Below are 17,495 nucleotides of genomic sequence, written 5' to 3'. Positions count from 1 at the left end.
AATTAATCCCTTCCAAAATAGGATAAACAGTAAATATATACAAACGAAAAAATAGATTGAATTTTTTTTCAAACTAAAATTTGTCCCTTACAATATACACTAAACTGAAAACATAACGTAATTTGTCGCTTCCAAAATAAATTGAATAAATAAATAGGGAATCATTAACACCTTCAACTGGGTAACGTCGATTTCAGTTCAGTTTTCCTTCCTTCAGACGATTTTATTCAGCTCAGGAGAAGGTTCTGGAACTGCAGGGATAGATGTTTCCTTCATTAGCATCTTCACTGCTAAGACATCATTTTGAAGCTGTATAAAAACTGTTCGGTGGTAGCGAGAACGAAATACAGCAATCCGTAATTGGACTGAAGGAGTTAAATCCGGAATGTCTGGATATTATATTGTGTTGAAAAATCTTGAGGTCCTTAAGCCTGATATTCAGTGTAATCTCTTCTACGTTTTGTCTTATCTTATATATATATATATATATATATATATATATATATATATATATATATATATATATATATATATATATATGTATATAACCAGACGCTATATTCCCGTAAGTAATGGCCACATTCAAAATCCTCCTCTGTCATTATGGGGGAATGGTGGCTCAGTGGTAGAGCATCAAGCTCGTAATCGGGGGATTGCGAGTTCGAGCCTCGCCCGGGACTGCCGTGCCGGGAGTGGTAGCGCGCTCCTGTAACCCAGCGGGGCTATATGATCCATTACAGGATCTAGCTGGGGGGAACGCCATTTCTCCCATTTCCTCTGTCATTAGACTGCCATCACTCCAACAGACGCACCCATCCCATATGTAACTCCCCACCCATTCCCTCAACATCATCCTCGGTCTCCTACTGCCCCCCTCCGCGTCATTCACCTAACGTCCTTTTAGTTCGTTTCTCATCATCCATCCTCTCCACATGGCCAAACCATCTCAGACGATGCATATTTCATGTAGCAAAATGGCACAATAAAACATCACTTTGGCTCTGCATTATCCATACAACCGTGTTTGGATGTACATTTTGTACTGATTTAGTTACGTTAGTAGCTTTTGGTCCAGCTTTGGAAATACCAGTTGCCTTGAAAATTTTCTGCTCGATCTACTTTAAATTTTGTAACCTCATCTGCCCAGGGAAGTTCCCGAGTGGTAATCACAAATCAATGCGTGATGACTGGCAACTCGAGGTACAATGTGCCAAGCAAGGTACCGCAACTTCCATTCATTATGCTGGCAGCTGTTTTGTGTGTGTCTCAGCTCCATAAAATAATTATTAGGTGATGAAACATCTTACTTACGAATTATTTCGTCTTTTTTTATACCCTAATCTAAGCTTGGCCGATCATTATTTTTTTTGTCTGAATACTGAGTCATTCAGGAACGCATTAACATTGGACTTGTCCTAATATTATGCCTCTTTTCCCACACAGACTGTCACACTAAGATTATCCAGGCTTTCTTATCACTGGTTAGTGGTGCACTGCACAGACATGACCTCCTGATGGTGAGTGATAATCACAGCCAGCATCTGCTTGACATGAATCAGGTGTTGGCGTCGGCTGGAGCCTTCCTCACGCCCGTCTTCCTCGCCACCCAACACGCGCTCCTTTACACCGCCCGTCCTTCACACCACACCAAAGGATCCCACCTCACTGCCATCATCATCTTCCACAGCGACCCCACCACCTCCCTCCTCCTCCTAGGAAAGAGCAAAGAGTGGAACCCCAGCCACCTCATCCTCTTCTGTCTCAACCCCCACCTCAGTGCAACGTCAGTGATCAATCAACCTGTTGTCCAGCGTTCAGAGTTCATTTTGTTGCTGCAGCCACAAGAACGAGCGGGTCATCAACGCTTAATCGCCTACACAAGTATACCCACAAGCACTAGGGCACCACTGGGAGTCTGGAGCAGCGAGAAATTTCACACCAGACATGCACTCTTCCCTGATCGCTTCCAGGACTTTGGGGGAAGGGTTCTAGAGTTATCAGTCTCCTGCTACGACCCACCGTTCTTATACTACGGAAAAGATGGTAAATGCATTGGCGGAAACGCTGACGTGATTCAGATCATTGGTGATAAATACAACTTCACTCATAAACTCAGCTTCAACAGCACAGATATATGTGGAGTCAAGGAGAATGGAACTTGGAATGGGATGCTGGGCGATGTGATGTACAATAATAAGGACATGGTTATCAATGGAATGTATATTAACATGGATCGGTTCAGTGACTTTGACCACATCTACCCCTACTGGCGAAACAGCTTTGTGATTCTCCTACGTGTCCCACCGCCCACACCCCGCTGGAGGAGTATCTTCTTCCCTTTTTCTGCTCTACTATGGGGCTTAATTCTGGCTTCCACCATCGCTGCTGCCTCTCTGTTCTCCTGCTTACTCCACTACCTCCATCACCTCAGTGACCCCGTCGACATTATTCTCAAGGTGATTAACCCCTTTGATCCGCTACAACACTTGGTGTTGCTGGTAACGTAAACATTTTATTTACCTTAACTATGAGATACTGGCTGCTAAAGTTTTGCTTTGACTGTAGTAAAGATGCCATCACACTGGAAAGGACAGTCTTATGTAGAATGTGACAATCATGGTGACTGAATTTACTGTCAGTTTGAGACATGAGGTTAGTGAAGACAATGTCATCTCTCTGAAGGCATTATGTAATTCTTAAGTATAATCTAGTCCTTGAAATTATTTTGTACTTCTTGACCATAACCACAAAGGATTTGTTTTGTCATTCTTGCTTATAAATTTATATATGATATTATGACTTGCAATTTAAATCATTTGCTTGACAGTTGAAAATATATACTATTTTTGCCCTGTAGGGCTGTCCTATGCAGGCAGCGTAAAATAATCAAGTGGAATAAACTAATAACAATGTCATATTGACTGCAATTAATATTATTCTAAGTTTAAAATTTACTTGAATTGTAATTTATTGTACTTGAATACCCATTTATTAAATTATATCAATTTATTAATATTTTGAAGCTCAGCTCAACCGTTAACAAGACAAACCCGAAAGTTCAATAGTATTACCTGGTTTTAATTTAGAAAAACAGACAAACATAAAGTACACAAATGAAATATATTGTATTTGTAAAAAGTTTATTTCAATTTTCACTATAATTATGGTTATCATTTTACAAATTAGTTATAAAGAGGACGCTTACAGCCTGCGAGATCTCTTCTGAAAATAATAAAGTCATCTAACTGTACACGAAAAAAGTGAAGGAAATTTTCTCTGAGTAAAGGCATAAATTATTACACGACAATTATAAGTATAGGGACGACATGGTTGCAGTTCCGTCTCAGTAGTCTCAAAAATACCTGGCGAATAAGCGGTCAAGTTTATCATTCTGTATCGAATAAGTGTAGGAAAAAGAAAAGGCCTGACTTCTTGCACTCCAGTCAAGTGACATTCAGTCAGTTGAATCACAACAGTCTGGATTCACACACATACGGTCAACTGTCTCTCGTAACTAAAGTTTGTTTTCGTAGGAAGAATTAGAAACGCAAAAGGATTTTCCTCTTTCGTTTCCTCTGCCCTTCCTGTAAAAACCAATCCAAGCTACGCCAAGGTTTTGATCGGAGAAGTTATTTGGTTATGCAGGAAGATGAAAAGACATGTGAAATTTTTAAACTGTTATTTCCTTCGTGAACGAATCCATGATACGACACAAAATTGACCATAAGCTTTTTAAGAAATCAGGGCCCAGGCAGACAAATTCAAGGATGTTATACATCAATCTAACTTCATTAGAATTGCCACTCTGATGTCTCATGTATCTATTACTCATCTGTGATAAGAAATATATCATCTACCCATGTTGCAGTCATTGGTTTTATCAACATTCCTTTTGTGCCTTTGTAAAAAGAACTTTATATCAGTTCATCCACGTGATACCCAACACTCATTTGTGAGGAAAAATAAAAACTGTTTACCTTAATGACCCTTTTGGATTTGAGAGGTATATATAATTCTAAGTCTTCAAGCCAACAATACCTTCATAGTACTGCTTAGTTTATTATCTGGAGCTGTGTGAGAATCAGGTGATGTACTTTAATCGAGAATTTTGTGGAAATCCATATTTCTGTTACTTAAGTTACTGCACAATAGGAAGGGCACAGTTTGTTTTGTTTTTTACAAGAATGACATTTCAAATGTCTTAAATTTCTGCTCAGGAAATCCTATCAATCGATCTCAAGAATTTCCTTTGCACGATGTTTCTGGCGTGAGTTCGGATAATATGTGTTGGATGACATATTCGTATGAGACACATTATGCAACTCTTGGTAAAATCCACCTGGACGCAAATGGTACACAGGTAGTGGTAAGGAGCACTGTCTGGCGCAAATGCCCTTTGGCATATATGAACAGATACTGTAGTGAAGTTAAGGGAAGAGTCAAGGATCTGAGTTTGTAGGAACTCTAAAGAAATGCACTATGATGAGAAACTGCTGGGACAATTTTATCCGTAATTACCAATCTATGGTTATTGAACTATTATAAGCAGGTCCTCCAGTCTCTGTGAACCTGCAGCTTTGGTGTTTTAGCAGCAATTTCAATTAATCATTTCAAAATGATGCCAGGTAAACATTCGTACATACACAAGTTAAGGGAGACCTCTTTTACTCCAAGGTTTAAAAGATTATTTCTCATTCATTGCGTGGAACAGATAGTGTCCAGGGGGATGAATCAGGCCATGTATATCAAGACGGTTACAATTTCCACAGCATAAATTACCATCTTACATCCCAAAATATAAATTGTCCTCAAATTTCCCGGTCCAAACTTTCTCAGTCGCCATCTTTAAATCCGCAGATGACTAATTCCTATATAAACTCCCAGGTTGTGTCGGGTCTGCTGGGCCAGGCCATGAATGACAGTAGGGTGCGGGTGTTTTCGTGGGCACGTGTGTGGCTGATTTTCTGGTGGGTGGCTGTGGACATCTTAGCAGCGGCCTACATGAGCAACCTTGTGTCAGTGCTTACCGTGCCCGTCTACCCACACCGTATACAGACACTGCAGGAACTGGCTGAATCTGATATCATGTTAGAGCAGCGCAGTTTAATGATTTATAAATTTTCTTTTATCTTATCTTATCATTATCAGTGCACCTTTTTTGCAAAGTTTATGTTAGTACTCACCATACCTGTCTATCCGCACCTTTTCCAGGTGCTGAAGGAACTGGCTCATTCATAAATAATGTTTTTTTTTTCCTTGTCTCCATTTTCTCTTTTGATTTAAACTGTTGATAGAGAGGAACACCTTAATGTGATGACACCGATAAAGCTGGGTGCTCACCTGCTTGGTTATGCAAATGTCCCTCAGGTATTTTCCTATTCCCCCAAAGAAGGATGGTGGACTGCAGTTGGGCAGCATCTGCAGTACACTTTATTCCCAAGTCAGATGAACCAAAGGCAGCAACTACTGCAACCCTACTAGCATGGGACTTTGGAACAAATAAAAGGCTCAGATATTGTGTGAGAGTAGCATCATCTCTAATCATTTACTTTTAATAGTCACGTATTTTTACTTTGATGTTTACTTTATGTATGAGCTCACGGTGCCTCTCTACCCCCGCCTTATTGTCACGGGAGGAACTGGCTGAATCCATCATAATGTGTGGGTCTATTTGTAAATTTGTGTTGCAGTTTTTCTTTGTGTCGCCATTTTCACGCTTAAAAGTTTCACAAACTCTGTCAACCCTGAAATCACAAAGGGGAAGTCAGGCACCCAATGGATGATTTCCTTAATAACCTTTGTGTTTTAACTAGAGCAAAAACTTGCCATTCCTCTGCACTCTGGTCACCCTTCAGCTAGACCCTGTGTGGAAGACCATGGAGGCTGTATTTCCAAGATTTTACAATGCTCCAACAACCTCGTCTACATCAGATTGATGAGAGGAATGTAGTGACAGTCATGAAAGGCTAACTTTCTCTTTCCCTGTGGTCTTCCTACATTCTCGCATTATATGATGGAATAAGAAAGCATAGGTCTTAATATCTTTTCTCCTTCCTTCCGGCTCCCAAACATACATTGCCCACAATGGACCTGTTCACACTGCGGCCAGTTTACAATATATTCTGATGTAAACTTCATGATCGTTTAGGTTCTAATGAAAACTAGAAGAATGCCCTGTTTCACTGGGCCAAATTCTGGACCCTTTTCTATCACTGCCTGATGTACAATAATATGAGTGACAGTGAGAAGAGGAAGGCCATGAAGGTGAACCAAAGGAGGAGAATGATCTTTGTTTAGTTTTCATCCTGACTTAAATTATAACTAGTTCTGGCTTCATTGAAGATGTTCCCTAACACACAACACTGGATCGTACGCCTCTGTCTCCCGCATCCAGACCCTGTAGAACAGACTTCAGAGACTTCATTGACCACCCCCTCAATAATCCAGCTACTGTTTATCTCTCCATGGGATGTTGGATGTACAGTAAAAATCGGAATACATTTGCCACGAAATACTCTGACCTTATAGACGTTGACAACTAAATATAACAACTTAAATAAATAAATAACAGATTTATAGTTTATGGTATGATTCTGCGCGAAATCCAATATTATTAATCATTTTTACACGTAAAATAGTTTGAGACTTTCAAGGAAGTGTCACAGCATAATCTAAACCTTATACTTATTTTTATTCTTCATCCAGCCCCAGCATGGTGGACTACGGGTCGTTTCTTCCCAAAGCCCTCCTACAATCAACCAACCCTGTGTACCTCACTCTGGGGCGTCGGATGTACCTCGACCCCATAACCAACTCTGACGACGCTGACACCTTCCTCCTGACGCAGGCTCAGAAGGGCACTCACGGCTTCATCGACTCTGTTGATTATGTCATTGTCCTTCAGATAAAAAGGGATCTTGTTCGTACCACGTATATCATGGATGAAAAGGTAGGAGACTCAGTGTGGGTTTATAAGTCTCTGTAAAAATCACTTAATATGTTACTGAAATCCCACTAACGCAGGCAACGGTTTTCAGTGAAGACAGTTAAAATCAGATCACTTTCTTTCTCCTGAGTGGCATTAAATGGTCAAAATATAAACTAACATTCCATACGTCTTCAACCTTTACGGGATAATTCCGGTTGAAGAACCTTAGCCCACTTGACCACCTGGACTCTGTTTGTTGGGGTTATCGTAAAAAGATACTAAGAAATAATTTCACTAAAATAATTATAATCATGCCGACATTTACTCCCACCTAATGATGGGATGGGAAAAATTATTCTTAAACTACGGCATATTCCACATTTATATTGCCACCATCCGACTACTGTATATTGTTTACCTTGAGAGAGCTCTGACTTCACACACACACACACACACACACACACACACACACACACACACACACACACACACACAATGAACTTAAAACTGTCCTGCTGCTAAAGAAGACGATGCATCTTATAGTCTCACTTTTTGGGGTGCCAATGAGTGTGACTGTGAAGACCAGCCCTGGATCCGCAAACTTTACAACACAGTCGACATGCCAAGTCCGGCTTTGCTGGTAGAACAGTGTTTTGGTTGTCTCTGTTATTTATGCTTCTCTCGGGCCACGTTCCAAGCTTATTCGAGATGAATATTTCATTTTCATTGGGTTTTCTCAGAGGCATTAGTTCAATATCTCTTATGATATTGCCTTCTTATATCATCTCTCTATCACTTCTTTTGTCCCCTGGGTTGCGGCGTCCTTCTTGGACTTGAGTACACAGGACCTGGCAGGAAATACGGTGCACAGGCATGCGGGACACGTGCCCGACCCATCTCAACTGCTTTGTAGCCAGCATATTTTCTAGGCTGGTTGAATTTGCCTGCTGGAGAATTTCTAACTGAGGGACTTTATCCTCCCATGTTATTCCTATGATGTGCAGTAAGCATTGGATGAGAAACGACACAAGCTGTTTGATGTGACGCTTGTAGGTAATCCAGAATTCAGCACCGTAAAAAAATTATAATAAGTTGGAGTGGTATACAGCCTTATATTGATACTTTCGTCTCGATTCAGGTTGGTGACTTCAAAGACTCTGCACCTGAGACTTCCAAGCAAGGCTGAAGAGTGGCTGATTCGTGCAAGTACTTGTCTATCAGTGTTATGCTTATCTGTGTGCATACATCCAAGGTAAAATTCTTCACCTGCTTTACATTTTCGCTGTTTATCTGAAATGCAAGAGGCTGCTGTGTTGTTTTTCTGAGATATTATTTCTATTTTATAGACACTTATTCTGAGCTCCATTGCATGGTTTATGTTGAAAACGATAATGAGACTCTGTTGTAGGGTTTTTGGGGTATGTGCAAAGACAGCACAGGGATCAGCATAATGTAGCTCTGGGAAATGAGCTTTTTCAGGCTTCCATTGCGCATGATGACGTTTGAGATTAAATAATTTACCGTCCAGATAGAACTGAAATTTTATTTCATAATCAGCGTTCATTTGTTGGTGGCTTAATAACGTGACTGAAGTGAGATAGATGTTGAAAAAAACATGAATCAACACAAATTCTTGCTTTACGCCCGCCTCCACGTTGAAGGGATCGGATTTCCTCCCGCCTGTGGACACATGAGCATTCATGTTGTCATCCAGGCTATTCCGGATGTTTAGAAACTTGTTTGGAACTCAAAACTGTGAAACAGCATTCCATAAAAGTTCTCTGTTCATTGTGTCAAATGCTTGTACAAGATACAAGAATGCAATATATAAGTCAGGGTTCTACTCGTGACTTTCTCTTGTTTCTGTCGGGCAGCAAAGATTTTATTATACTTCGTACTTTCCAAAATTCACAATGTGTTTCACGAAGTGTTGACTCAAATGTTTTGTCAATCTCGATAACATTATCTTGGCTAGTACTTTGCCACATTCACAAGGAGTGAGATGCCTACGTAGTCACGATTTGAGCAGACCCCATTCTTCCTGTAGATAGTTAAAATAAATTTTCAGAAGTAAGCCATTCAGATGGAAATCGTTCTTGTTTGCAGATACTTAGGATGAGATCATGGAGGAGCTGGTGTAGTAACTGGCTACCCACTTTGATTAGTTCAGATGGTATGCCATCAGGGCCAGGGCTTTTGGTATTTATTAGAGATCGGATGGCCTGAACAGCTTCCCGAAGTGTACGTGGGACATCGAGATCTGGTACTTGAGGAGCATTTGGTATGCTATCAAGGATATTTTGCTCCATCGGGTTTCTGGAATTCAGTAAGGTATTGAAGAGTTATGTCCATGTTTCGTGGAATTCTTCCTTGTCATTCAATAGGTGTTCCTCGGCTGACCGAACACAGATAATGCTGTGTTTCATTGACCCCTGAAGGGTTCATATGGATTTGTAGAACCCATGTTGGTAATTTCTATCAGCCAGTCTTTGGAGCTGTATTTCTTCCTCTGTCTACAATTTGCTCTCTATGTCACGAAGTTTTCCATAGGTATCACATCTGTAACTCTGCTGCTAGCATGAGCCAACCAGTTGCTGTGTGCTTTATTCTTCATTGCAAGGTTAGATATGCCCTCAGCATAATCATCAAACCAATCTTAATGTTGACGAGCGGAGAAGCCTAGGGTTTCTTCTGCAGTACTTTGAAGCAGGGTCTAATGTTCAATCTCTCTGCGTCTAGGTTTGTTGCGTTGTTATTTGGGTCAAGTGGTGAGCATTGAGAGACGTTGTCTGGAGTAGTGCTGTGGAAGGCTTTATAAGGTGGCGTGTCCATTAAAATACTAGTTTAGTTTCTTGGTGGATGATCTATAGAGCCGTATATTTAGTAGCAGTTTTATTATTATAAGGTTATGGTCTGTTGATAACTCAGCAACTCTCATAGCTTAAGTTGTAAGAAATTCTTCGATCTCGCTGTCTTACAATGACAGTGAAATAGGTGCTGGTGTCCTGATCATGGGTGCATCCATGTGGTACTGTGTTTATTCTTAAGTTGAAAATTGTTGTTGTCGACGACCATACTGAGTTGAGAGGATAAGGAAAGCATTCTAAGGTCATTGTTGTTCATGTTATCGACATAATGACAGCATATAATGCCTTACCAGACGTGATTATCTTTTCCTACCCTAGCGTGAAAGTCTCCAGCATTATGTGGCACTTAGCAAACGGTAGCATCCAGAGAGGCACAAAGGGGACCTTTGATAGTGTTCTTAGAGTCAAGCACTACTGCACAGGCATTGAGCAGTGTTGCATTTTGGCCGTTAGAGAGTGGTATGTGGCAGGACATCAGCCTCTTTGATATAACGAAAGGTGATTCTTGGATCTTCTGTGGTAGCTTCCTCCGGACTGCAAACCCAGTATTATGTTTCTTTTTTCATTGTCTAGGTATCCCCTCCAGAAATATGTATACCATTCTCCTTTTCTCAATAGGTTGCCCTCTCCTGAGAGGCGACTCTCAGTCATGGCAGCAATGTTAATTTTATATTTTTCAGTTCATGTAGAAATAAGGGCAGTTCTACAGCATGTTCGTGTGTCTTGTTCAGTATCAAGCAAGGGTCATATATTCAAGGTAGCAAAAGTCAGAGGGACTCTTTTGGTTTTCCGACGGCAGTTTGGGATCTCTTGACAAAAGTGGCTTTCTGTCCAGGTGGTCCGGAGCATCATATGTTTAGGTTACCTTTTCTAAGCCCATTGTCGTCAGGGGTAAGGAGTTGGACGTCCGTTTCCGGCTGCTTAGTAGCACTGGATGCTGCCGAAGGCGTGACCTGCTCCTGTGTCATCATGCCAGCGACCACTGGGCCAGTGCCGCCTATGTGGGAGACTGGAGCTAGAGACTTCCAGGCACAACCATGACCTGTCACTGTCAACCTATACAGTCGCCATAGATCTTTTGATTTGAATGAGAGAATGAATAGGGAGGTGAGTATAGCAGAGGGCTTACGCAATAGGGTGGAGTGATTTTTTTTTCTTCAGATTTAGAAAAATTTAGGTACTAAGCATTGAAAAACATGTCAGAACTAAAGAAAATGCCATTTGGGGGGGCATTGCCATCTCCTGCGTGCCAGCGACCTTCACTTTATTCCTACAGAAGAGTCGTTGACTATGGAATATTTTTAAAAAGTGTTAATTAGAATTAACCGCTTTGGGACTGTCATTTTCAGCTGAAATTATGCACAAATGAAATCAATTGCATAATATATTAGATCTCATCCTAAATATTGTGTTGCTTTTTCTTGCAGGTATTGGTGAGATTTGTATTATTGTTCATCAAAGGCTCGTATATATATATATATATATATATATATATATATATATATATATATATACTGTATACATATACTATAAAGTATGCTTGCACACAGTCAGCTTGCGCGGGCAGATTACGCTTGGTTCACAGACTACACACGCTTCCAACACAACAATACACTTACAAGCACTTCTCACCCTACATACAATCTCTACTAGACAACCTAAGCCACTTGGAAGAGATACATTGGCTGTATCGTCCCCGTTTCGGTTGGGATAGGCCGGTCCTGCAGTGGACACTCAAACGGCTGATGATATATATATATATATATATATATATATATATATATATATATATATATATATATATATATATATATATATATATATATATATATATATATATATATATATATATTAAATAATAGAACAGAGGAAGGAAAAACAAATTAATAAAAAGAAGTGGTCCATACACCAGATTACTGGTGTCCTCCATTCATAAAATGTCTGTAACAGTTGGACTTGAGCACGTGTGGGTTGAAGGTTGGAGGGAAACAACTTTGGGAAAGCGAGTTCCAAAGAGATGCAGTTCGGGGAATGAAAGAATTCTGATAGGCAGAAATTCTGCAGTAAGGCTGAGTAACGTTCCAGTCATGAGTGCTACCAGATGCCTGTGTAGCACGAGGGAAGGCATGGAGAGGTGACACAATGGACGCAACTTTGTCTGAGCATTTGCCATTAAAACATCTGTAAAATAATGCAAGCAGGTGGCGACATGCCTTCTTCCTTGTAGGGAACGTAGTTTATTTATAACAACAAGATTATTAATAATTCCAACAGCTTTGTTCTGAATTTTGTCTAGTTGTTTTAATGCAACCTCTCCACATAGATTCCACAAGGGTGAACAATATTCATGCTGATAGTGCACATGACTCTTATAAACTATAGTTAACTGCTCGTCAGAGAAGAAGTTACGGACTCTGTACAATAATGCAAGTTTCTTTGAGGCGATTTTAACAAGTGATCTAACATGAGAGGTCCAGCTGAGACCATTGTTAAGTGAGAAACCGAGAATTTCAATACTTTTGGAGATGGGAATATTAGTAGCACTGAAGGCAATATACGAATCTGGCAATATCTGACTATTGTTAAATTGTATATATTTGGTTTTACTAGCATTAAATGAGACAAGGTTGTTTAGTCCCCATTCACTGATCGTAGATAAGTCTTGATTTATGGAGATGGCATTACTGAGTTGAGAGTTAGAGATATTAGACTTTATAAATAGGTGTCTGAGTGTGAATGAACTATGAAGTGTTGTCATTTGCAAAAGAATGGGTGAGATTGTGGGTGACAGATAAGAGATCATTAATATGAACAAGGAACAAGGTTGGTACCAGAACTGATCCATGTGACACACTGGCGTTAATTGAGTGGAAATTGGAATATATATCATCCACTTTTACTCATTGTTTTTTTTGTTTTTTTTTTTGTCGCTGAGATTTGAGGAAAGCAGAGGAAGAAAAGACTTTAGTCCATAGCAAGGGAGTTTTGACAGCAGGGAACGGTGCCATAATCTGTCGAAAGCTTTAGATATGTCAAGGGCTACTGCATGAGTTTCTCCATGTAGGTCGATTGATTGATGGATGGTATGAGTCAGGAGATTTAGTATGTCAATGGTGGACCTTTCGTAGCAAAAACCAATATTGTCTATCACGAATTACAGTAAGCTGTTGGATTCTAAATGTTTAACTATGTGCTTATTAATTAAAATTTCAAATACTTTACCAAGAGAAGATGTGACAGTTATTGGTCTGTAATCAGAGGGGTCAGAGGAACTTTCTTTCTTTGGAATTGGGTGCATATTGGTTTCTTTCCATGAATTAGGGAATGAAGAAGTACGTATGGATGGTCTGAATAATTTAGCTAGAACAGAGGCAAGTTCTAGGGAACCCTTTTTATCAAAACAATTTGAAGAATTCCATCTGGCCCTGGAGCTTCGTTGATTGGTAAATTGTCTAGGATGGATTTTGCGTATCTTGTCTGTATTTTAAGTGGAACAATATCGGGAGTCAAATTCTTGTACTAGGATGTTCTGACTGACTTCATCTATGGTAGGATTTCTGTCATATGTACTGGCAAAGATATCTGCTTTCCCACGCAAGTCATCTGTAATGTTCCTATCTGAAAATTTTACTGGGGGAATGAATGATGATTTGTTAGAGTTATTACTGAAAGAAATGAGAGTTGACCAGAATATTCTATTGTCATTAGGGTTGTTAAGTAGTTTTGGTGCTTGATTTTGAAGAAAGTTTGATTTTACGATATTTATTACAGCTTTTGCGTGGTTTCTGGCAATTTTAAATTGAACGAGTGATTCAGATGTTTTATTTTAAGTAAGAGTTATATGCTGATGACTTTTGGGCTGTTGCTCTGGCACAGTTGCTATCAAAGGATTTTGGTGAGAATGATCTTTTAGTGAACTGTTGACTTGCCATGAATAAATCCATACCAGCTAGTATTACAGTAAGTCGCAAATGTGGGACTGGGTAGAACTGGGATCACTAGAGAAAAAAGACTGCTATGAATATCAGAAAGATAATTTCTAAATCCATGCCAGTTTCCCCCATTAAAGTGCCATCGGGTCAGCCTGACAGGTTCAGAACAGAGAGGTTGGGGGCTTACTAATGAGGCTTTGATGAGATTGTGGTCAGTGGATCCAAGTGGTGACAGTAGCTAGCTCTTACTATACTGATCTGGATTATTTGTCAGGAATAGATCCAAGAGATGGGCACTATGGTCAATATTATCTTGTATTTTTGTTGGTTGCTTTACCAGCTGCGTGAGAATAAATGATTCTGCAAACTAGAATAGCATCGTCAGTCCTGGAAGAATGCAATAACCATTCAACATTATATATGTTAAAATCACCCAAAATGATAATCTCAGTGCTAAGGGCAAGGTTAAGGTTACTCAACTGTGTGGATATGTTGTCAAATAGACTGGATTCTGAAGAAGCATTGGAGGAGTGATAAACTACACTGGTATGTTTGGTAATATTTAGAAAGTTTAGTTTATACAGTGGATAATCAGAACTGGATTAAGTGAGGTTTAAAATTGTGTCAACAGCATATTGAGATATGATATAACAACAGGTGCCGCCCTTGTTACGGAAGTTTGTGAGGAGATGGTAACCAGGAAAACAAAATGGGGATATTTCAGTAGAGGGTGAGATTTGTAGTACTGTGTGGAATAGGGCCAGAGGGGATATGGACTGTAGGAAAAAATTAACTGAATTTAGATTGTTGTTAAGACCACGGATACTGATGAAGAATAAGGCCGCACCTTCACTTCTACACTGAAGAGCATAACTGAAAATTGCAAAAGTCGCTGCCGGCACAGTCGCTTGATGGCGACTGCAAGGACCCTGTGCCACCAGCCCTACCCTGCCGGCGATGGCAATCCAAGGTACCATCTCGTTTGATAGTAATAATGCAGCGGCCATTGCTAAACGAGAGTGGGAGTATAAGGTGTGATGACCTACAGTATGTGCATGTAGTGTGGTGTAGACAGTTGAAGGTAGAGGTATTAAGAGAGTATGCTGGACTACTCTCTGTGTAATTGAAAGCACCGAAAATGTTCAGCAAAGGGAGATGGTCAGGATCAAGTCCTGAGGGCTGGTGAAATGGGAGCTCCAGCTCTCCCTGTCACCAGCTTGCCATCCAACTCGGGACTACTGCCCTGTTCGACTGGTGCTACAGTCTGCCAATGGTATGTGTACTGGTATGCAATTATGGAGACTAGGAAGACTGCAACAAATGTCAAGGTACTGCATAGTGGTCATACATTCAGTAGCATCAAAAGTTTCCCACCAGGCATCCTCCCAACTAAGAGGCAAGCCATTGAGAAAATTTTGCACTCCAAGAACTTCAGGACTGTCAACGTCGCTGATAGTGTTGCAAACGAGTTTCACGATAAATGGGTGTGGTATAATGTCTACTCTTTTCATCAGGTGACAGTATCGAAGAAGTCCCAGAAACTAAGAAAACAGATGGCTCATGAAGAAACGAAGCGGAACGTTTTTTATGAATGAAGCAGAGTTTATGAAGAACATTGATAATCTGTTTGACATATTGTATAAGGATGAAAAGTAAAGGAAGAATTTGAAGAAGGAATACAAACTGAGGATGACTGAAGAAGACTTCACCTTCTATGAAGACCAGAAGAGTGCTCGCATCAGTCGATGCCTGGATGTTGTAGTGCCATTTACTCCATCTGATGAAACATTCATCTGCAGGTCGTGTCATGCACTTGCATCTACATCTGTTCCTGCATCTGAATGCTTGACAATTGCATCTGGATCTGCTCTGGTATCTGCCTTCTCCTTTACCCCTAAACCACGGGGTTGTTTTGGCGCTCCTTGTGTGTCTTGCTAGGATATTCGTGCTCCGACAGACTTTGTAAAAATATTTGCCAAAAATCAGTTATTAGTCCTAGAATATTATAATTATATATGCTTATGGCACATACCTTAAACTTTCTCCTGGGATGTTTGTTGAGCCTTTGTCGAGTACCGTAGGACTTGTGGAGACTTCTGAAATTGGGTAACGATGTCTCCACTTTGCACTTCCTGACACCCCGTAATATGATTACCACAGCCCCCCTGTGGCGGGGGGGACACAACCTGGCCGCACTATGGGGTGGTACTACTACTCTGCGGCCAGGTTGTGTTAGGAAGAATACTGCCACCGTATTCCCTGCGTGTCGTAAAAGGCGACTAAAAGGGGCGGGGTGAGGGGACTAGGGACCCCCTCCTCTGTTTTGTAGTTCCTAAAAAGAGACAGGCCAGAGAAAGGGATGGGGGATGGAGTTATCCCCGTACCCTGAAGATTGGGTCTATGAATGTGCGTGGATGTAGTACGATTGAGGCTAAAAGGGAGGAGATTGGGAGAATGTTTGTGAGAAGAAAGTTGGATGTGTTAGCTTTGAGTGAAACGAAGATGAAAGGGAAGGGGGAATCTATGTTTGGAAGTGTGAATGGAAGATTGTCAGGTGTTGATAGAGGAAGGGCAAGAGAAGGTGTGGCCTTGTTAGTGAGTCCGGAAGTTCAGCAATGTGTGATTGAATGGAAGGAGGTGTCATCGAGACTGATGTGGGTGAAAGCGAAATTTGAACGTGAGTTGTGGGTGTTTGTGAGTGCATATGGGCCTGGTAGTGAAAGGGATGAACAAGAGAGGGAGTCTTTCTGGAATGATGTTGATGAGTGTCTGCAGAGTTTTGAAGCGAATGTGAATGTGGTAATGATGGGAGATCTGAATGCTAGAGTGGGAAATGTAGCAGTTGAAGGCGTAGTTGGTATGCATGGTGTGCCTGGAAGAAATGAAAATGGGGAACGAATGATAGCGATGTGTGTTGAGCGAGAGATGGTGATTGGGAATACGCTGTTTGAGAAGAAAGATATTTATAAGTATACATGGGTGAGACAGGAGGGTGGAAGGGTTGTTGATAGAGCCTTGATGGACTATGTGGTTGTGTCTAGGAATGTAATAGGAAGATTGTTGGATGTGAGAGTTCTGAGAGGGGAGGGTGGAGGTATGTCTGACCACTACCTGGTGGAGGGAAAGTTAAGAGTAGGTAAGAGATGGATGAGAGCTAGGAGGGTTAGGTGTGGCAGGGAGGTTTTGAAAGTGAGTGAGTTCGATAAAAGAGAGAAAAAGATAGAGTATCAGGAGAAATTGAAAGATGAGTGGAACGCAGTGAAAGATCGGGAAAATGGCAGCGTGGAGGAGGAATGGCAGTTGTTTAAGAGTGCTGTGGTGGGGCATGCAGAAGAGGTGTGTGGTGTGAGACGTGTGGGTGGTGGTGTAAGAAAAGGAAGTGAATGGTGGTGCGAGGAAGTAAGTATGGCTGTCGCTGAGAAGAGACGTGCATATGAAGTGTGGCTGCAGAGGAAGGATGAGATGTCATATGAAAGGTATAAGGAGAAGAGGAATAGAGCGAGAAGGGCTGTGCGTGATGCTAAAGTGGCAGCAGATGAGAGGTGGGGTAGGCGGCTGACAGAGAATTTTCAGCAGAATAAGAAAATGTTTTGGAAGGAGGTGAAAAGGGTGCGAAAGGGAGAGTCTGGGAAGGAAGAACGAGTAAAAGCAGAGGATGGAAGGATGTTAATTGAGATGGATGCAGTAAGGAAGAGATGGGCAGAGTATTTTGAAAGATTGTTAAATGTAGAGGAGGAAAGGGTGGCTGAGATTGTGGCGGATGGAAGG

The 17,495-nt window shown here is 40.9% G+C and overlaps 1 protein-coding gene across 1 annotated transcript; it reads left to right on the top strand.

Annotated features, from left to right (window-relative positions):
* Positions 1-385: 385 nt before the first annotated feature.
* LOC145390265 (glutamate receptor ionotropic, delta-2-like) lies at positions 386-11,228 on the top strand (the record flags this gene model as incomplete). The annotated part of the gene is made up of 7 exons (XM_080265246.1): positions 386-443; positions 1,444-1,517; positions 1,839-2,456; positions 4,885-5,087; positions 6,706-6,963; positions 10,685-10,796; positions 11,223-11,228. Coding segments are annotated over exons 1-7 (1,329 nt in total), but the record flags the coding sequence as incomplete, so codon positions are not given.
* Positions 11,229-17,495: the final 6,267 nt, after the last annotated feature.

The sequence above is a fragment of the Coenobita brevimanus genome, unplaced genomic scaffold (genome assembly GCF_032717465.1).
Source record: "Coenobita brevimanus isolate Jiangsu-jjx unplaced genomic scaffold, ASM3271746v2 jjx.HiC_scaffold_428, whole genome shotgun sequence".
Taxonomy (NCBI): Eukaryota; Metazoa; Arthropoda; class Malacostraca; order Decapoda; family Coenobitidae; genus Coenobita; species Coenobita brevimanus.
This window is presented reverse-complemented; position numbering and strand designations above follow the sequence as displayed.